The following is a 22,633-nucleotide window of genomic DNA, read 5'->3' as shown; positions in this document are numbered from 1 at the left end:
GCACACCTTCAGGGATCTAGTCGAGTCCATTCCCCAATGGGTTGATGCTGTTTTGGTAGCAAAAAGGAGACCCATACAATTTTACCAAGTGGGTCATTTTGTTGTACTTGATCAGTGTAATTCTCTCATATTGAAATATAACAGATTAATTTAATTATTCTGTCATATTGTAGGTCTATATAAAAGAAAAAATTGGAGAAAAAAATCTGAAATGTCACAAATTTACATGAAGGCTAAGTTAGAAAAAGTTTTACATAAAATGAAACCTAACTGAGGTTGATGCAAAGTCAGTGATAAAATGAAGTTGTGTGTGAGGTTGTGTCTCCTGCACATACAGGTCCTTCTCAAAATATTAGCATATTGTGATAAAGTTCATTATTTTCCATAATGTCATGATGAAAATTTAACATTCATATATTTTAGATTCATTGCACACTAACTGAAATATTTCAGGTCTTTTATTATCTTAATACAGATGATTTTGGCATACAGCTCATGAAAACCCAAAATCCCTATCTCACAAAATTAGCATATCATTAAAAGGGTCTCTAAACGAGCTATGAACCTAATCATCTGAATCAACTAGTTAATTCTAAACACCTGCAAAAGATTCCTGAGGCCTTTAAAACTCCCAGCCTGGTTCATCACTCAAAACCCCAATCATGGGTAAAACTGCCGACCTGACTGCTGTCCAGAAGGCCACTATTGACACACTCAAGCAAGAGGGTAAGACACAGAAAGAAATTTCTGAACAAATAGGCTGTTCCCAGAGTGCTGTATCAAGGCACCTCAGTGGGAAGTCTGTGGGAAGGAAAAAGTGTGGCAGAAAACGCTGCACAACGAGAAGAGGTGACCGGACCCTGAGGAAGATTGTGGAGAAGGGCCGATTCCAGACCTTGGGGGACCTGCGGAAGCAGTGGACTGAGTCTGGAGTAGAAACATCCAGAGCCACCGTGCACAGGCATGTGCAGGAAATGGGCTACAGGTGCCGCATTCCCCAGACCTGGGCTACAGAGAAGCAGCACTGGACTGTTGCTCAGTGGTCCAAAGTACTTTTTTCGGATGAAAGCAAATTCTGCATGTCATTCGGAAATCAAGGTGCCAGAGTCTGGAGAAAGACTGGGGAGAAGGAAATGCCAAAATGCCAGAAGTCCAGTGTCAAGTACCCACAGTCAGTGATGGTCTGGGGTGCCGTGTCAGCTGCTGGTGTTGGTCCACTGTGTTTTATCAAGGGCAGGGTAAATGCAGCTAGCTATCAGGAGATTTTGGAGCACTTCATGCTTCCATCTGCTGAAAAGCTTTATGGAGATGAAAATTTCATTTTTCAGCACGACCTGGCACCTGCTCACAGTGCCAAAACCACTGGTAAATGGTTTACTGACCATGGTATCACTGTGCTCAATTGGCCTGCCAACTCTCCTGACCTGAACCCCATAGAGAATCTGTGGGATATTGTGAAGAGAACGTTGAGAGACTCAAGACCCAACACTCTGGATGAACTAAAGGCCGCTATCGAAGCATCCTGGGCCTCCATAAGACCTCAGCAGTGCCACAGGTTGATTGCCTCCATGCCACGCCGCATTGAAGCAGTCATTTCTGCAAAAGGATTCCCGACCAAGTATTGAGTGCATAACTGTACATGATTATTCGAAGGTTGACGTTTTTTGTATTAAAAACACTTTTCTTTTATTGGTCGGATGAAATATGCTAATTGTGTGAGATAGGAATTTTGGGTTTTCATGAGCTGTATGCCAAAATCATCCGTATTAAGACAATAAAAGACCTGAAATATTTCAGTTAGTGTGCAATGAATCTAAAATATATGAATGTTACATTTTCATCATTACATTATGGAAAATAATGAACTTTATCACAATATGCTAATTTTTTGAGAAGGACCTGTACATCTGTACATGAGACTGTGCAAAACCACCAAACACATGGCTATGCAACATTAACAGCCTGCACAGCTCCATCTTGGCATCTTAAGCAGCAGCCTCATTCCATCATTATATGCTACATTGAGCTTCCATATACTGCTTGTTCTGTACCACCTTCATAAATGGCCAGTGTAAAAACAGGAGTATAATATGCTTTAAAAAGTGCAATCTTTACTGATACAGAGCACACACTCAACTGAAGTATCAGTATATTAATATTGTTTGTTGCTTACCATATCATCAGTCTGGTCATTAAACACTTGAGGTTTTAAACTCACAAGTGAACAGGTAAAGAATGATACCAGATAGGGGGAAGTCAGGAAAGAAGTTTACAAACATTTCTACTTGCTTTAATGAGAGCATTTCTCTTCTTTGCATCATAACTAATGTCAAATTCTAACCCACATAGACTGGCAAAAAAACTAATTTGATAATAGGCATGCAGTGGCTGTCAAAAGTCTATATATCCCTGTTAAAATTCCAGGATTTTGAGACCATGACAAATAATTTGCTAGCATTTTCCACATATATTGCATTTATTCTGCAAAATTCAACTGAAAAACTACTGTTTTATTTTTTTGCAATAAGGATATTGCAGTTTTTGATATTTTTTACATATTTAAAAAAAACATGTTTTACTTGATTTGAACAATATGTTTGTCACATTATTCTGAAAAATATAAAAACTACTTCAATACACCTACATGCACTTACTGTTCCTTTATCTTTATTTTATTCCCTCTAAAGTTGATGTACTTAATGAAACCGAAGTCAAATTCCTTGTTTGTGCACACTATCTCAGCCAATAAAGCTCATTCTGATTATGTATGGACAAAGTTTTGAAATGTTTTTTCAAAGTTTTGTATATCACAAAAAAGTGACATTTTAACAGGCGTAAGCAACAAACGATTAACGATGGCACCACTAACTATACATGAGTAAACCTTGATCTAGACATGCAGTAGTTAATATGTCGGTAAAAACGGAGCGCAAACTCTTCCTACTTAGTGTGGTGTTTGCTTCAATGGTTTTTAAATGGTGTGCAAGGCTTACCTGAACCATACTGTAAAAACTGGGAAGGCAGCCTGACTAATCCAATTTTTATTCCCATATCTTCTCAGTGTCAGAGAGGTTATCAAGCTAAGCCTGAGTGACCTTCATAACAGTGCACTTCAGAACCATGTTTAGGGTTTTTCATTAATAAATAAACCACTGGTGTGTTTGTAGTTTGCAACATGAGAAAGAAGAAAGGTTTCAATTCCAATATCAAACTTGGTTTACCCACATCTCCCATATCCAGTATGCAGAAACATGTTCCTGGAGGGATTAATGGAAATAACATGTTTAAAAATGGGTAGGACTAGGTTATTATACTAAGGGCTTTTCATGTACAACGTCTAACTTGAAATGTATTGTATAACATATTGAGAGACAATGTAGAGTGGTCTAAAGAAAAGAAATCTGATCCATCAACTATTCACACCTATATGTGACAAAAGCAAGGACCAATATTTCTGCATCACTACACCATGCTTCTCATTTAAGAGATTTTACTCAGGTTGAGAAAGTATCCATTGCACACCATCTTACAAAAGACATAACTTGGTTTTGTCATGTTACAAACTTCATTATCAATGTATTTTATTAGGATTATATGAGACAGACCAATACAGAGTGATGCATAATTGTGAAGTTGAAAGAAAATGACATGTTTTTTTTTTTTGACAAATAAAAATCTGCCTATATCTCTGCCCTACATCTCTTCACGCAGTCTGAGATCATCTGATCAAAGGCTGTTAATGATTCCACAAACACATTTTCAGACCAGAGGAGATAAATCCTTTGGAGCTGTGGTCCCCAGGTTGGAGAGGGACCCATTTGCAGGGACTACAGCTGCGTCATATATCCAGTCTATACCGGAGGTTCCAACCAGAATATTCAGACATTTTTTTCTTCGTGCGATTTATTTCTTTTTCAGAGCCAATCCGAATACAGACATCGTTTCTGTTTTATGCATTCCCTTGTTTTTGATTGAACTCAGTAAAAATGTTTACAAAATGGAAACTCAACGTTATTATTGCGAATATGAAAATGTAAATTTGTTCAAGTCTGAAGGTTTAAAGTGTAATATTATGTTTTATAGGATCCCAAAAAACTAAATAGAATCAACAGAAGACTGAAGGTATAATTATAATGTAGCCCTGCTTGTCTCTGAATATTCATGGTGGATGAAAATATGACCGGAAGGTTTGGAGTGATTTTGCTAAGCTGCTTTTCTGGGCCTTTGAACAAACAATGTGTAGGGAGCTGTGTCTGTGGAGTGTTTTAATGATATTTGCAGCAGAGACTGATTATTATTCCAGAAATCTAACTTCCAGCCTCTAACAAAATCTAATAAATATTTTCAAAATTTTTCCAGTAGCCTTTTTTTGTATTTATTTATTTATTTAAATAAACAAATAAAAAATTTAAAATTTGATCACCTACCAACCAGTAAGAAACCCGTCCCTCACAGGCCTGTTAATTCTTCTTTAAGAGGCGCTCTTGTTCTCCACGTATTACCTGTATTAACTGCACCTGTTTGTACTTGTCTGTATTAAAGACACCTGTCCACACACTCAAATAAACTCCAACCTCTCCACAATGGGCAAGACCCGAGAGCTGTGTAAGGACATCAGGGATAAAATTGTAGACCTGCACAAGGGCTACATGAAAATAGCCAAGCAGCTTGGTGAGTAGGCAACAACTGTTGGTGCAATTATAAGAAAATGGAAGAAGTTCAAGATGACGGTCAATCTCCCTCAGTCTGGGGCTCCATGCAAGATCTCACCTCATGGGGCATCAATGATAATGAAGGTGAGGGATCAGCTCAGATGTACACGGAAGGACCTAGTCAATGACCTGAAGAGAGCTGGGACCACAGTCTCAAAGAAGACCATTAGTAACACACTACGCTGCCATGGATTAAAATCCTGCAGCACACACAAGGTCCCCCTGCTCAAACCAGAGCATGTCCAGGCCCATCTGAAGTTTGCCAATGACCATCTGGATGATCCAGAGGAGGAATGGGAGAAGGTCATGTGGTCTGATGAGAGAAAAATAGAGATTTTGGTCTAAACTCCACTCGCCGTGTTTGGAGGAAGAAGAAGGATGAGTACAAGCCCAAGAACACCATCCCTACCGTGAAGCATGGAGGTGGAAACATAATTCTTTGGGGGATGCTTATCTGCAAAGAGGACAGGACAACTGGACCGTATTGAGGGGAGGATGGATGGGGCCATGTATTAGGACATCTTATTCAACAACCTCCTTCCCTCAGTAAAGGCATTGAAGATGGGTCGTGGCTGGGTCTTCCAGCAAGACAACGACTTGAAGCACACGGCAAGGGCAACTAAGGATTGGCTCTCTAAGAAGCATCTCAAGGTCCTGGAGTGGCCTAGCCAGTCTCCAGACCAGAACCCAATCGAACATCTTTGGGAGGAGCTGAAAGTCTGTATTGCCCGCTGGTCCAAAATTCCTGTTGCAGTGTGTGCAAACCCTGTCAAGAAATACAGGAAAGGTCTGATAGCAAATATTAAGTTTTGTTTTTTGGATGTGTCAAATACTTATGTCATGCAATAAAATACAAGTTAATTACAAACAAACAAACAAAAACAAAAGTCACAAAATGTGATTTTCTTGATTTTTGTTTTAGATTCTGTCCCTCTCTACATGCTTTGCGTGGGAAAACCTTCAAAATCAGCACTGTATCAAATACTTGATCTAACCACTGTATAAGACTACCATAGCATGAGATAGTCTTAAGCAAAGAATCTGTAAAATGTTTCATTTTAAAGAGAAGAGTGTGTCCTTAAATATTTTTGTTTTAGCCAAATCCATCTTAGTCTTTCAGAAATACATTTTTATAAGTCCAGTGACAAAGATAAAAAAAACAAAAACTGGATTGCTAAAAGTTTAAAATGAGTGGGAGTATGAGGTTTGCACGGAATTTAACACATTTTTAGATGTCTCTTACATTCCTACTTTATCAGCTGGTGGCAATGAACATAAGTGGTTTCCAAAATTCGCCAGAAGCTTAAGAAAAACACAAGCTGACAACTGGAGAAAGTGTCTAATATTTTATATGCAGCTCGGAGTTCAGATAAAGCTCCTTATCCTGTACTTTTAATCCATTTTCTGTGTGTATCTTCTGAAAGATCCCCCCACCATATCCGATTTATAAAGGCGATTTTTTTTGCACAGAGACAAGCCCAGCAGTCTATTATTATTGTTACTCCTCTTTCAGAAACCCTTGTGTTGTGCATGAACTGTGCTGCTTTGTATTTTTGCCTGAAAAACCAGTTGTTTTTCTTGTTTGCCATCTGAGACCTTGTCTTTATTTTCCTTCTTACTATTTAAAAGCATTTGGTAAATAACAGGTCAGTAACAGGAATGTGGTGTATTGTGTTTCCAGCAAAATAAGAAGAAATCGCTCCAAAGTTTCCAAAGGAAGTTTCTTTTACCAATATTTCAGTTATGTTAATAAAATTAGGTGACAATAAAAGCCGAATTAATGCCGAAGAGAGCTTATATAGACAAACACCCACATAAACAAAGGTATGTAATTAGCAGATTTATGCAGAGTGTGGTAATATTTTTTCAGTATAGCGGAAATATTCCATCTCTTTGCTCTTTCTGTTTCACATCTATGTAAGATTGGCATTTAGGTTTCCGTTTCCTAAAGATACACTTCATTGGTTTTACTGTATTTAAAGGTTTTATATGACGGTTAGCAAAAGATTGGTCATATCCTTTAAAGGTTTAGGTACAGAGGTAAAATTAGTGGACCAATCAGAAGGCTTTTTGTCAATGAAGCAGTAGGAAAGGAGGCGTTTGTCATAACGCAGAAGTAAACACTACACTTCTTTTTGTTCCTCTGCAGTCCATGGACAGCTATTTGGATTCAGTAGCTTGTTTCAGGTAAGGCAAGTATGACATCCTTTGTTTTTCTTCACATTGTGTAGATTATGAGATATTATTTGTGATTTATAATTGGAGAAGCACTTACTGCTTTGTTTCAAACAGGATGATTATGTTCAGACAAAGCTGCTCTCATCTGAGGACACCTTTCAACCTTTGCTGTCCATCGTGGTTATTGTTATGCTCTGCAGCGCTCATGAGCACAGGTATGGCTACAGGCTAAACAAGAATATGAATTCATGTATTTGTACACAAACTAACAGTGTCTTGCAGCAGCATTCACATATCTTGAACCTTTTCACATTTTACATGATCTGACTATTAAATTCGGTGTTAGAGACTAAAGACCACAGTATAGAGACTGTACATGTCTTCTTCACTATCATGGCCAGTGACCACTGTTTTTTAAACCTTATTTTATTGGATTTGGTCTGCAGTTTGACTGGACAACTCTAGCATGAATCTGATTTGATCCTGGCTTTAAACAGGTCTTCTTATGTCTTTCTTCAAAAAGGTCAGATTTACTGAGTGCATGACTAATAGTTGTTTTAAGAGCAGGAAATGTGGATTTCTGTAGCTCTTCCAGAGCTACTATGGAGCTTTTAGCTGCATCTCTGATTAAAGCTCTCCTTGCCCAGACTGTCAATTTAGGTAGATGGCTAGCCTTTGTAGGTTTGCAGTTGTTCTATGGATTAAACAGTGCTCTGCAAGATTCACAGCTTGAGTTATTGTTCCACCTGAAAACATGGGTCTCAGTTTGTTTACAGTGACAATGGTAGCGGGTTATCCAGCCAATCAAACAGAGGAAATGAACCTGCTGCATTCGTCTTATGTGCAGAGCAAACACAAGCAAACACAATGACCTTTGTATATGTTCTCTGCTGAAAGTCGGGCCTCAGGAGTTCTGAGTTTCCCCCACATCTCCATGGCAGACACAGCTTCTCCAACAAGGTTTGGTGCTCTCTTCCGGAATGATTGCTAACTTCCAAATGTTCTAATAATTTGAGTCTGGGCTTGGTTTGTTCAATGTGGCTCTTAGCAGCACATCTCAGAACTACACATCAACATTAGTATTTTGTTAAAGTGCTGCTCCATTTCATGCATGTTAAGACGGAAGCGTACTTCTACAAAGTGGAATAAAAGCATTATGTGCTTTCTTAAAAAAATACTAAACAGAAGACTTGAAATCCCTGAAAAGCTCAATTATTGTCCCATGTTCCATTCTCCCCAAGAGCAAATTTGAGTCCAATTCAAGCATCTCCTATTATCAGCACTTAGATTTGTTTTGATAAGGTAATTGTTCTAGGATTTAAAGTCTCTGCATCATCTGGGTGGGTGCAGAAAAATGGTTTTATTTTTTCCGCTCCAGCGGTGAAACTTTTCGCTTTTTCTCAGCTGTGAAATGTTTGAATTACTTGGAACCTTGCAGGGTTTGTGAGGATTGCCATGTTGTAGAGGATCTTATAGTAGATCCAATGCAATGAATAGCACTGGTTTTGCAAAAAGCTCCATGCACACCACCTCTGAATGCAATAGTTGCGTGTGTCCTTTAAAGGGCCATGAAATGGTCTCAGTGGAAAGTAGAAACTAACTGTGGCTCAGTGAATCAGAAAGAGGACAGCATATACCCTTGAAACCTTAATGAGCAAATTAAACCTGCTAGTTTGATTCTGATTAATTTCATGAATGGTCTGAATTTGCACAGAGCTGAGATCTACACAAGGGCTGACTGTGACATCGACAGGCCTGCAGACCATCCAGAGGGCAGAGGGCGACACTGTGACTTTGGGTTGCAGTTACACACTGAGCCCATTAGACAGAGGAGAAATTGACATCGAATGGTCTGTGCTCAGTCCTGACACTACAAAGAAGAATCAAATGGTAAGATTCAAGATCCTATAAAGAAACCTACTTAAGAGAAATAATCAAATTTACATGAAAAGCCGTACTCTTGCTACAAGGAATCCTCTGAATCTGGCTTCCTTCACTCAGTGTTCTGACTTCAGATGCTCCTGCAGCTGCCTGTGACACCATCTCTCCACACATATACACTCTAATTTCAGGCACAACAGCATTTTGTGAAATGAGTAATTTACATACAGGGGTTGGACAATGAAACTGAAACACCTGTGATTTTAGTGTGGGAGGTTTCATGGCTAAATTGGACCAGCCTGGTAGCCAGTCTTCATTGATTGCACATCGCACCAGTAAGAGCAGAGTGTGAAGGTTCAATTAGCAGGGTAAGAGCACAGTTTTACTCAAAATATTGAAATCCACACAACATTATGGGTGACATACCAGAGTTCAAAAGAGGACAAATTGTTGGTGCACATCTTGCTGGCGCATCTGTGACCAAGACAGTCTTTGTGATGTATCAAGAGCCACGGTATCCAGGGTAATGTCAGCATACCACCAAGAAGGACGAACCACATCCAACAGGATTAACTGTGGACGCAAAAGGAAGCTGTCTGAAAGGGATGTTCGGGTGCTAACCTGGATTGTATCCAAAAAACATAAAACCACGGCTGCCCAAATCATGGCAGAATGGCAAAATGTGCACCTCAACTCTCCTGTTTCCACCAGAACTGTCCGTCGGAAGCTCAACACGGTCAATATACACGGCCAGGCTGTTATAGCCAAACCTTTGGTCACTCATGCCAATGCCAAATGTCGGTTTCAATGGTGCAAGGAGCGCAAATCTTGGGCTGTCGACAATGTGAAACATATATTGTTCTCTGATGAGTCCACCTTTACTGTTTTCCCCACATCCGAGAGTTACGGTGTGGAGAAGCCCCAAAGAAGCGTACCACCCAGACTGTTGCATGCCCAGAGTGAAGCATGGGGGTGGATCAGTGATGGTTTGGGCTGCCATATCATGGCATTCCCTTGGCCCAATACTTGTGCTAGATGGGCGCGTCACTGCCAAGGACTACCGAACCATTCTTGAGGACCATGTGCATCCAATGGTTCAAACATTGTATCCTGAAGGCGGTGCCATGTATCAGGATAACAATGCACCAATACACACAGCAAGACTGGTGAAAGATTGGTTTGATGAACATGAAAGTGAAGTTGAACATCTCCCATGGCCCGCACAGTCACCAGATCTAAATATTATTGAGCCACTTTGGGGTGTTTTGGAGGAGTGAGTCAGGAAACGTTTTCCTCCACCAGTATCACGTAGTGACCTGGCCACTATCCTGCAAGAAGAATGGCTTAAAATCCCTCTGACCACTGTGCAGGACTTGTATATGTCATTCCCAAGACGAATTGACACTGTATTGGCCACAAAAGGAGGCCCTACACCATACTAATAAATTACTGTGGTCTAAAACCAGGTGTTTCAGTTTCATTGTCCAACCCCTGTAGGTTTTGATGGCTGGCCTGTGTACGAGTCTAAATTTAAGTATTACTTTTCTTTCTTAGTGTTTAGCTTTTTTTCAGTCATTTTATAGAAAAGCATGAACAGGGAGGGATTAATATTAGGTATTGCACATTCCTTCTGGAATTACAGTATTTCCATGCTCTTTTAAGATGTTACAAACAGCAGTAAACTGAGCATCACATTCTTGGTCAAGGACACTCCATTTACTCTGGTTTTCATAATATTGAAAAAAATAATTGAATGGCATTTTTAAGTGCTTCTTCTGGCTTTGATCTCCATACATTTTGGACCTGAGCCTTGTTTGTTTGTTCATTCTGTGGATCCAGCAACCTTGAAACACATTCACTAAAAATCTGCAGCCCACATAAGTACTTCCATCTCCACCTTTTTGTTTTACGCTGTAGCCTTCCTCTATTCAGGAAATGTTTGTTTTGTTTTGTTTTGTACCGTCCACCAGGCCCTTACTTTCAATTTTTAGATCAGTTTTCAGACCTTTTATCTGATTTAGTGTTAAATACAGATAAGGTTGTTATAGTGGGGGATTTTAACATTCCTGTTGACACTGAAAGTGATAGCCTAAATATAGCTTTTAATGCTATCTTAGACTCAATTGGCATTGCTCAAAACATTAACAAACCTACCCACTTTTGTCTTCATTCTCTGGACCTTGTGCTGACATATGAGCGTAAAGACATAATATTTTCTCATAACCCTGTCCTGTCAGACCATTTTTTTTTTATAACTTTTGAGTTTAATTTAACCGAGTACTCCACACCTGAAAGAAAATTTCATTATAGTTTATCATTATCAGAAAATGCTGTAACAACTTTTAAAGAATCTGTTCCGCTTTTAATTTCCTCATTATCACAGAAAAACACAGTGGAGGGCAATAATTGTGTTTCTTCCCCTTCACAAATTGATTCTCTTGTTGATAGTGTTACTTCATCATTGCGTGGTGCATTAGACAATGCAGCCCCCATGAAAAAGAAGGTAATTATTCATAGGAGGCTGGCTCCCTGGTTTAATTCAGAGCTGCGTACTTTAAAGCACAATGTTAGAAAATTGGAGAGAAAATGGCACTCTAGACCCAGTCAGTCGTGGCAGATGGCCGCTCACATTGAGCCTGGTTCTGCTGGAGGTTTCTTCCTGTTAAAAGGGAGTTTTTCCTCTTCGCTGTCGCGACATGCATGCTCAGTATGAGGGATTGCTGCAAAGTCAACAGTAGTGACTGTCCACTGTCTCTACATGTTCATCCAGGAGGAGTGAATGCTGCAAGTCACTGACTGGATGCAATCTGCTGGGTTTCCTTAGACAGAAAAACGTTTTATCCAATTTGAATAAATAACTAACTCTGACTGCACTGTTCACTGGTTAGGATTAATTGGAATGTATGTACCTGACTGTTGTGAAGTGCCTTGAGACAACATGTGTTGTGAATTGGCGCTATATAAATAAAACTGAATTGAAAAATCCTCAACAGCACAGAATTCTAAGAAATACTTTTTTGCATACTTGATTTCTCTAACATGAGTCAGTAGGAGCCTTTTTACACATCTAAAAAGGATAAAAAAAACAAAAAACAGTCATTAACAGAAAGCTATTACTATTCGTTTTGGGGCGCTTTCTCTGACCCTTTCTCACTCCCTGCTGATTAAGCAAAAAGGTACTTTTATCTGGCTGAATATTCTCCCAGTGTTTTTCTAGCTTTGCCTTTTGTTTGGCACAGAATGAACACTACTGCTGCTCTGTGGAAAAACTACTCCCTGCTGTCTGGTTGAAACGTTGCCAGCATGCGAAAAAACCGGGCCTCCACAGTGAACATCCCGTAAAACTAGAACAATGAGCTCAGAGAAATCTGGAAAAAGTTCCATTAAGTTACAGCTTTGGTTAATTTGCCACTGACATTTAGAATGCTTATTGAGTGTTTGCACAGATTGCTTTTTTAAACCTGTATCTTAAATTAATGTTTTCCTCATTTTTGCCCCAGCAGCTTCTATCATACACCAGGGGCGCCAAATACTACCATGGTGGTCCCAGAGATGCTGAAGGCTTCAGCTTTGCTGCAGGTGATCCCTCCAAGGGGGACGCTTCTCTCTCCATCTCTCAGTTGTCACGCATTCACAGTGCAACCTACCAGTGCAAAGTGAGGAAGTCACCTGGGGTTGACACCCGTAAGGTGTCACTGGTGGTTAAGGGTAAGACTGGACCTGTCACAAGGCTGCTTTTTCTAAATGGGAGTCACATTTAACACTAGAGCTTGAGGGGGTGTGAAGGAGGAGTAATCTGGTTAATTATACAGTGTCTTGCATAAATATTCACCCGCCTTGAACTTTTCCACATTCAGTCACTTTATAGCAACAAACAAATGTTTTTGTTTGGATTTTATGAGACGAACAAGCATAACCTAATCTACCATATAGGAGTAGTGCACAATAGTCTACTGGAAGAAAAATGCAACATTTTCCTTTATTTAACAAATGCAATTCAAAAAGTCTGCATTTATAATGACATGAAATTACAAACAGGTGGACTCTGTTTACTAAGTAGGTAATTTCTGAGGGTAGGTGCTTACACAGAGTTTTATTTAGGGGTATGAGAGTAAAGGGGGCTGATTCACTGCCCTTCCACTTCATAATTATGTGCTACTTTATGTTGGTCTATCACATAAATCCATCTTTTTGGTATATACCAACTTATCCATACGGGTTGCGGGATTGACTGGTGTCCATCCACAGCTGGGCACACCAGTCCATCCCAGCTAACAGATAAACTTTCAGTCAAATACAATGAAGCTGACCAGTATATTTTTTTCAATATTAGTTCACATTTTAACAGGTATTTGCTCTTAATTATCTTTTAAGAAGTTCCAGCAAACCTGAACACATTTTTGGTCTTCTAATTGTGCTTTTCAAGGTTACGGTACTCACAGAATGTTGTAATGCAGTAGGTTTTGGTAGGACCAACATGCAGACCAGAGTGGGGGGCAGCATGGTAAGGTAAATCAAAGAAAATTGTAAACTTACGGGCAGAATTGGTATATGGAACACAGGCAGGGCATCAGACTTGGATGCAAAGTAGCAAACAGTAGATTCCAGCAAAGAACAAATGAAAACCAAACAGCTTACATAGAGGGAGAAAGTGAAGAGAGAGGCTGGGCAAGCAGGAGCAGGGTAATCAGGTGAGTATGAAAAACAGCTGAGACCAAACAAGAAAGAGAGAGCTGAGGAAGAGGAGAAAATGAGCAGGAGCAGACGAAAAGAAACACAGGGAGGAAATCCGGCAAAAATATCTAAATGTAACAGCACGCAAGAATTAACTAAGATATTAATAAACAATGGATGAACTAAAGTAACAGCAACAAAACAACATAAGCAGGAAGCTAAAAACTCCTTACACCTAAGACAAGAGGATCAGGACACAGCTGCTGTTGAAGCACAATCTTGGTTCTTAAGAATGAGAGCAAACAACATTTTAGATATTTTTGGGAAAACCAATCCTCTTCTAATTTTTAAAAACATTTGCTTTGTTTTGGTCACAAATGACCAGTGGCCAGTGATCATTAGGGGCAGACTGGGCTTGTTTTCAGCTAAGTTGCAACAAACAAGTAAAATCTAAATATTATTATAAATCAATAAATACATATTCATTTATATACATCTAAATGTGCACCTTGTATTTAATTTAATAGTGTGTAGAACTTACAGTATGTTTATGGAAATACGTTTTGGTCCGCTCTTTGTTGATTACCGATGGAAAGCCTGAAGGTGGGGCTGTGCTAATGAAAATGCAATGAATTTGGAAAAATTTGAATGTGCATGCTCAAAGTCAATTGGTTTTCCAATGATAATTGATTCACTAAGAAGTGGCTGAATTCAGCTAGCTAACTGGAGAGAAAGGCTTTTCTAGTTTCAATGCCTGCTTTTTGGAGGCGATAGTGCTTGGTTTAGGACTTCCTCTTTGGGTTTAAAACATCCTTTGGAGTGAAATATTAAGCAGGCAAGAAACAGGTTGAATCAGGACAGCTGTATAAACCTGGGCATGGCCGATGTGAATTTCTCAGCCCAAATGAATGGCGTATGTAGGTGAGCCTTTGGACATCCTTAACAACAGGTGAAGAATAACGGTACAGTCACAACTCAACCATGTGAAAGCCAACTGACTAAGCATCTGCTGGGTATTAACGACAAAGTAATGGTAAAGTTTTCCCTGAAGAAAAACCACCATGCTGCATGTCTTTTTGAAGAGCATCTTGTTGGCAGAAAAATATTATATGAGGTGATACAGTAACTTTGGTAACTGTATCCATGGGAATGCCTGTTAATATGTTTTGCCATAAATTGTGATTTCTGTGGTCACAAAAGATCCTGGTAAAATCAGCCCATGCTGCACAAAAACATGCCCACTTTATTGGCTTGAGTTTTTTATGGTGACAATTTGCATAGGGGACCTATAGACAACCTGGCCATAGTGTCTCCAATGTAAGGATTGTGACCTAATTTAATGTGATGCAAATGTATTCTTTTATTTATTTAGTTACTCAGGAACATTGTAATGAATTTAGTTCATTTAATTTTGTACATCAAATGTTTTGTGTAACGAAATTTGTTCTTAGTCATTTACATGTGATGTAACCAAACCTTCTGTTTGTAAGACTGTAAGAAATATGTTCTAACTTAACTGCAGATGCATAGGGCCATGCTGCTCCCTAAATGTGTGAGAAGCCATCTGTAGCGCATGCCTCGCCTGAATGGTTCCGCTTCTTCACAGCACACACTGAATAATGCTGGCCATTGGTCCAAACGGGCCACACCGATACCTGAATCATACATAAAAGAATAAAACCAAAGATTATGAAAACTAAGAAAGTGCTTCATATTACTGGAATTTAATGGTAGGAAAGAATTTTAGGTATACAGAATGAATTTACAATGAGCTTTCCTTAGCATATGTTGGGACCTACAGCCATGGATTTCAACATTAAAACTCCGAAGGGGGAAGGGGGGTAGCAGAGGACTTCCCACGATGACACTGCCCGCATATAAGCCCCCACCTTTCCACAAGTCTTTCTCTTCCACACCGATGACCATCGGGATAGGAGGGAACAAAGCGCGCTGATGTCTTTTGCTGGCAAAAATACATAAATTCAACTGGATCCAAAGCCATACGATCATCGATCATATGCAAAGTTAAATAGAATGAAATACTGTCTGTGTATCCGGTATTTTCATTCATGAACGGGGATAATTACGGTACAAGCATTGCTGACTGTATCTCCGAGGCCCCGCAGACGCAAACGGTGTTCGAGAGAGACCCCGGCAAGGACGCAGTTTCTCAGCCTGAAGGAAGACTGCAGAAACCGCAGCGGACAGGTCGAGCCGCCAGCTCTCCGGAGCTAACTCTTTTGTTCACAGAGCGAACGCAGAGGTTAGCTACCGAGCCAACCGCTTGTTGACTGGATGCCTTCTTCAAACTTCGCCCTTGGACAACATACCTTCAACATGGTCAGAGGTTAGGTTTGGGCAGATTAACAGATAGGTTTAGGATGAAATGATCTAAACGTTTTCATGTTATGAAGTTTTGTTTTGTGGAACCCGGCTATCTTAGTGCTAGTAGGCTAGCTATGGCACGTGCCGGTTCTGTGTTCTTTGTATGTTTTTAAAGTTAAGATAAACTTTATTTAAAGGGTGGTTTTAAACAGAACATTGCTCATAATGCGCCGTCTGCGTTTATGCATTTTAACCCTTTTATTAACCCTGGTATTTTAAAGGTATGTGTTGATTCTGGTGCTAAGCTATCAGCTTCTTTGTTAGCTCAACGGCTAGCCGGTAAGGACACGTGGTAGCACTAAGACTATTAAACAGAAAGGTGGTTGGTTTTCAAGCTAGTGAATAATCGTCCGTGAACATAATTTACTAGATTTAATAACTAAGTAAACACCATTAAGCCCCATTTCTCCAGAAAGATGTGACTCTTTTCCAAAATACCCTTTTATAATCTTTCTTCGAATATTATTTCAATAACTAAAGGCAGCTAATTAGACACCGTTGTGAAATGGTCATCCAGAAGGTTGGTTTTATTCAGTAGATCATTATTTAAAACATTATTTTATTAAAATAATATTTTATCTGATCTTGCATTGTGAAGGGTGGTCCAAACGTTTTCTGATTATTGTCTAAGTTAGTTCCAAGACTAACCTAACTTCACTTCCAGATTCTTCAAGATAATCCTTGGTCCTCAAACATAAACATTGCATGGTAATGTTGCATCACTCTTTTTGGTCATAATTTCAATAATCTTTAATCAACTTGTTTATATTGTACATAGCCCATTAGTCTTCATTATTCTTTAATTCTGCTTGGTAGTTTAGTTGGATTGTTTTAACATAGTAAAGAGTTTGTTGATTGAAATATGTTTGACTTTGAGTTGACTTATTTTTGTTAAGAAATTCTTGTATTTTAAGAAATTGTGTGAATTCATTCCATATATGTGCAGAGTTTATGCTGTTCAATAATGTCAGAGCTCGTCTCACACCTTTCGATTTTGTCCTAATACCATCGCCTTACTGGGCTGGTATTCACAGGACAATCCTTAACAGACCAAAATATTATTTGATAAAATATTAATATTAAAATATTATTATTAAAATTAAATATTAAATAATATTCTCAGATTCATATTTACAACACATAGCATCTTCTTTTTTGAAATATGAGCCATACTTGCATCGCAAAATTAATATTTAGACCTGTTGCAATACGAAGGGTTCTACATGTGTTTAAGATGAAAGAGACTTTAAGCTTTGGTGAGCGATATCATATCAGTGTGACTTGGCCGTGCAGTTCTGTTCAAGGCATTTGTCACTAGCTGTAAAAGCTAAACTTTTGTAAAGGCAACGTTTTCTGGGATCGAAGCGACATGGTCTGTCTAACAGCTTAATTTATAACATTGTATTGAGATCACAAAGCTTGTATTTGGAAGCAAATTAATAAAAATACATTTTCAGTGCCCCATTTTCTCAAAGGGGCACTGTGGATATTACCTTTTGTAATTACTAAAAGCATTAAGTGGTTCCTGTGCATGTGTTTGTGATAGAAAAAAATTATATTATTAATACTTTGCAAGCACTGGCGGAACATAATGTCTCAATAATGTCTATCGTGTTGATTAATGACTGCTGAAACTGAACATTACTGAACACACTCACTATAGTAATTATCTCTCAGTTTACTTACAGGGCAAACCCAATGATTATTATTAGCAGTTCCACAACTTTAAAATCTCATGGTGTCATTATTGATTGTGAGGGATCCAAATGCAGGCAAGAGGCGGACTGGATCTATTGAGGGTTGATTATTAAAAGGTAAAAGGAATGACCTCTAAATGTGAAACGGGCAAGTCTAATTACTGGATGTGGAAAAGCTGATTGAGAACAGGGAGTCGGAGAAAATAAACTACACAGTGTAAGAAACTGGAGAGTAACAATTTGAAACTAAACACAAGCATCCTCTGAAAAAAACAGGGAAACCAAAATACAGAAGCACCAAAGACTGAAGGTACAGCTCCAGAAGCAAAAGACTTAACTCAAAACATAGTCCAAGGATCATGATACATGGTGATTTTAAACCATTATTTTACTGTAGCAGCTAGCTGAGCTGCAATGCCAGCTTGCACATAAGAAGAAAACAGATTTGGTTTCAGCTAGTTTATTTATATAATGTCTGACTTCCTAACAGTGCTACAGCTAACAATGTTGTAAACTGAAGCGTTTTGCTGCTGGTTCTTTAAAGTCTAGTTTAGGTCTCAACTAGCAAATGTAAAATATGACCTAAACCTACTGGGAATCAAGCCACAATGATTTACAAGCCTCAGTTAAAAATACATTTTAATTCCTGTTACTTGTTAATACCAGTTAAAGTGAAATACAGTTTGGAGGAAAATAAAAAAAAAATTTCAGCTTCACCATTTTCAATGCTAATTGTAGCTCAAGGTAATTTTACTCACAACAGATGCATCTTCTAAGATATGTGGCAAAATTTCAAGGATCATATTTTGAATAATAAATCAAAACTTTAATTACAGAAGTTCACTCACTGCATTTTATTCAATAAAATGAAGGGTTTTATGTGTAGCTATCTGTGCTAAAGTTAGCCTGTATCAAACCAGGAATGACAATTGGGCATCTGTTTTAACTGGTTTATTTTTTTTATTTCTGTTCTCTTGTATGACAGCACAACAGCGATTTCTGCTGCTGCTTATATAAATTTACACTTGAGTTAAATAGTTTTATTTATAAGCGTAAGGGCAGAGGGCAGTGGGCTTTTTGGTGGCACTACTGGGGTTGTGCTAATGACTAAGATCAGTTGGATGATAAGCAACAGCTTGTCATTGTGAAATTCACATTCCCTCTGGATTTTTGTTGTTCTCAGCTTCTCTCAAGGTTAAGCCCCCGTGGGAGTGGGTAGAGAGGTAAATATATTTCAGCATCACTTAGGTAAAGTGCACTCTTTTGACAAAACAATCTACCAGTATAATTTGCAGTTACTTTAGCTTGAGCATACATGTTTACATTATTATTATTAGAAGTAGCAGTAATATGTTTCATAAGATCATTACTCTCTCACCAACACATTCAGAATGTCTTCTGGATTGTGTGTTATATCTGTCAAGGATAAATTAGTGTTTCAACCCTAACACATAATGGAGCCAAATAATAGGCATGCAGGAATCGATTGGCCCTGATTTCCTTAATTTTGGGATGTGAAACCGATCTTATCCACCAAACTTATGTACTGATCTTATCTACTTGTTTGTTTTTAAAATGTGAAAAATGAAAGACAAAAGGAACTGCAATGTTCTGAACTGCAATTAATGAAACTGATTTAAAAGGAACAAAAATAAGCTGATGTTTCTGAGCGAGAGCATAAACCTTCACATTCATGTGTGCTCTATGGACGATCCCACAATGTCAATATTTTGGCAAATCACAAATACATTCTAATCCTTCACAATTTAGTATCTTTATATCTTGAACCCCTTACTGCAAACAACACATTTATCTCGATCAGATCTTGAAAAGTTCATCTGGGTGTTTGTTGACTCAGTTGGGCAAACGTCTTGCCAGGTCTGGTTCTTCATGCATCTTGACTGAGCCTCAGAACTTTGTTAGTCTGGTAGCCTGCATCTTTCAGGAAAGATGTCATCATGAGGACCCGATCAATCAAACTATATATATATATATATATATATAACAAAAAGTGTGAAATAATTAATAGCTTCCTGTCGTTTTTATATTTTAGTTTATGACAAAGTAGCCACCCTTTGCTTTGATGACTACTTTGATGACTCTCTTGGCATTCTCTCCATAAGGTGGTCAGCTGAAATGGTTTTCCAAGAGTTTTGAGAGAACTTCCCAGACGTTAATTAGGAGACCACCAGAGGTTAATATTTCAGTAATTACAGCAATGGGTGGGTACTTTAAGAATTCTAAAATATAAGATATTTAAAGTTATTTTACAATTTTTGGTTTTCTACATAATTGCATGTGTTCATTCCCTGTTCTGATGCCTTCATTGAGATTTTACATATAATGTAAATAGTAATAAACATAAAGAAAACCATTAAATGAGAAAGGCGTTCTAAAACTTTTGACCGGTAATATATATATATATTTATCACAACAAAACCTAGACAAGTTGATTTCTTGAGGTTGAATTTCTTGACTCTGTGGGGCAAATCACAAAAAACCTGTTACTGTTTCTGGTTATTTTCGTAGCTTCTTCTGTATGATGCTGTTTTCACATTCAGGGTTTCGAACACATTATAATTATTTTGATTAAAGACATTCAGAGTTTAATACCATTTAATCAAGCATGAATTGCCCATATACTGCTGCACCAGCCCCAATCTGCTAAGGCAAGGGTAAAAGTGGTCGCTGAAACAGTTGGTGAAAATTGCAACTGGAGAGAAAGACAATCATTCTCTTTTCAAACTGCTGGACTGTAAACAGGTTGTAAGTTGAGCTTAAAATTTCAAAAAGAAAAGGGACCAAGAGACAAAACACAGAGTTGGCAGTTTCTTGGAAATATAGTACTTTGCAAAAGTTTTAGACAGGTGTGAAAAAATGCTGTAAACAAAGTATGCTTTCAAAAATGGAAGTGTTAATCATTTAATTTCATCAGTCAACAAAATGCAGTGAATGAACAAAAGAGAAATCTAAATCAAATCAATATTTGGTGTGACCACCCTTTGCGTTTTAAAACAGCATCAATTCTTCTAAGTACACTTCCACACTGTTTTGGGGAATTCGGCTAGTAGGTTATTGCAAACATCTTGGAGAACTAACCACAGATCTTCTGTGGATGTAGACTTTCTCACATCCTTCTGTCTCTTCATGTAATCCCAGAAACACTCGATCATGTTGAGATTGGGGCACAATGGGGGCAATATCATCACTTCCAGTAAGTCTCGTTCTTCTTTACGCTGAAGATAATTCTTAATGACTGCGGCTGTATGTTTGGGTTCGCTCACTTAGCGTTTTGTAAATTGTTAAAAATGAACAATCATCATTTATATTTCTGAAAGTATTCTTTGTTTACAGCATTTTTTAACACCTACCTAAAACGTTTGCACAGTACTGTATGTAAACTACATACAGTACTGTGCAAACTGGCTTGTCCTCTTCAGGTTGGAGGGGAGTTCCTGCCTCAAGTGGAGGGGGTCAAGTATCTTGGGGTCTTGTTCATGAGTGAGGGAAGAATGGAGCGGGAGATCGACAGACGGATCGGTGTGGCTACCGCAGTAATGAAGATGCTGTGCCGGTCCGTTAGGGTAAAAAGAGAGCTGAGCTGAAAAGTGAATCTCTCAATTTACTGGTCGTTCTACTTTCCTACCTTTACCTATAGCCATGAACATTGGGTCATGACCGAAAGAACGAGATCCTGGATACAAGCGGCTGAAATGAGCATCCTCCATAGAGTGGCCGGGCACTCCCTTAGAGAGCCGATGCTCCTCCACATCGAGAGGAGCCAGTTGAGGTGGCTCGGGCATCTATACCGGATGCCTCCTGGACGCCTTCCTCAGGCACGTCCCACCAGGAGGAGGCCCAGGGGACGGCCCAGGACATGCTGGAAGGGACTATGTCTCTCGGCTGGCCTGGGAACGCCTTGGGCTCTACCCGGAGGAGCTGGAGGAGGTGTCTGGGCAGAGGGACGTCTGGGTGTCTCTGGTGAGTGTGTTGCCCCTGCGACCCGGTCCCGGATAAAGCAAAAGACGAGGAGTACAAGTACTTATGTAAACAACACATGCTTCCAGCAACAAAATAGTCCAGAATAAATGTTTTGTCATCAGACATTAAAACAGTCAGCATGACAGCCAAGACACCTTCACCAGGACCACACAATTGAGGCATGTGACGTTGCCCGGTACGGCGGAGCCAGGGTCCCACCCTGGAGCCAGGCCTGGGGTCAGGACTCATCAGAGAGTGCCTGGTGGCTGGGTTACTCCTCACAGGACCCGGATGTGCCAAACCCGAACGAGAGACGCAAGACCATCCCCCAGTGGGTCCACCACCTGCAGTGGGGTCTGGAACCTGTCTCCTCGAGAGAGAGAGAGAGAGAGAGAGAGAGGCTGGACTCTCTTCTACTCTGGATTGGCCCGCAGGGAGAGGTAGCGAGCTGGGGTGGGTTTGCTTGTTGCCCTCTAGGTCAGCCGTCTCGTGTTTGGGTTTACCCCAGTGGATGGGAGGGTTGCATTCCTGCGCCTTCAGGTTGGGGACAGGTCTCTGACTGTCGGGCCGAGCAGTAGCGCGGAGTACCTGGCCTTCCCTGTCAGGGGTGCTGTGTAGAGCTCCTCCCAGGGACTCCATTATTCTGCTGGGGGACTATACGCCCACGTGGGAAACGACAATGACACCTGGAAAGGCGTGACGGGGAGGAATGGCCTCCCCGATCTGAATCCGAATGGTGTTTCATTATTGGAAGTCTGTGCTAGTCACGGATTGTGCATATTGAACACCATGTTCAAGCATAAGGGTGTTCATCAGTGCACTTGGCACCAGGTCACCCTAGGCAGGACGTTGATGATCGACTTTGTTGTCGTGTCTTCAGACGTTCAGCCGCATGTTCTGGACACTCGGGTGAAGAGAGGGGCTGCGCTGTCCGCTGATCATCACCTGGGGGTGAGTTGAATCCACTGGAACAGGAGAAAGTCGGACAGACTTGCCAGGCCAAAGTGCATAGTGAGGGTCTGCTGGGAATGTCTGGCGGAGCCCTCGGCCAGGGAGTTATTCAACTCCCACCTCCGGGAGAGCTTTGACCAGATTCCGGGGGGAGGTTGGAGACAAAGTGGTGGA

General features: G+C 39.7%; 2 protein-coding genes across 2 annotated transcripts in view; one reads left to right on the top strand and one right to left on the bottom strand.

Moving 5' to 3' along the window:
* si:ch211-127i16.2 (probable flavin-containing monoamine oxidase A) overlaps positions 1 to 13,747 on the bottom strand; it is a 105,296-nt gene extending 91,549 nt beyond the window's left edge. The window contains exon 1 of the mRNA XM_047372624.1: positions 13,308 to 13,747. Within this exon, the coding sequence (XP_047228580.1) occupies positions 13,308 to 13,342 (35 nt within the window). The 5' untranslated portion in view covers positions 13,343 to 13,747. The remainder of the gene's footprint in view (positions 1 to 13,307) is intronic.
* LOC124872519 (coxsackievirus and adenovirus receptor homolog) overlaps positions 1 to 22,633 on the top strand; it is a 38,358-nt gene that overhangs the window by 1,247 nt on the left and 14,478 nt on the right. The window contains exons 2-5 of the mRNA XM_047372636.1: positions 6,862 to 6,899; positions 7,005 to 7,105; positions 8,605 to 8,780; positions 12,275 to 12,479. Of these exons, the coding sequence (XP_047228592.1) occupies positions 6,862 to 6,899; positions 7,005 to 7,105; positions 8,605 to 8,780; positions 12,275 to 12,479 (520 nt within the window). The remainder of the gene's footprint in view (positions 1 to 6,861; positions 6,900 to 7,004; positions 7,106 to 8,604; positions 8,781 to 12,274; positions 12,480 to 22,633) is intronic.

The sequence above is a fragment of the Girardinichthys multiradiatus genome, chromosome 8 (genome assembly GCF_021462225.1).
Source record: "Girardinichthys multiradiatus isolate DD_20200921_A chromosome 8, DD_fGirMul_XY1, whole genome shotgun sequence".
Classification (NCBI taxonomy): Eukaryota; Metazoa; Chordata; class Actinopteri; order Cyprinodontiformes; family Goodeidae; genus Girardinichthys; species Girardinichthys multiradiatus.
The sequence above is the reverse complement of the archived record's forward strand: the minus strand, read 5'-3'. Positions and strand labels throughout refer to the sequence as shown.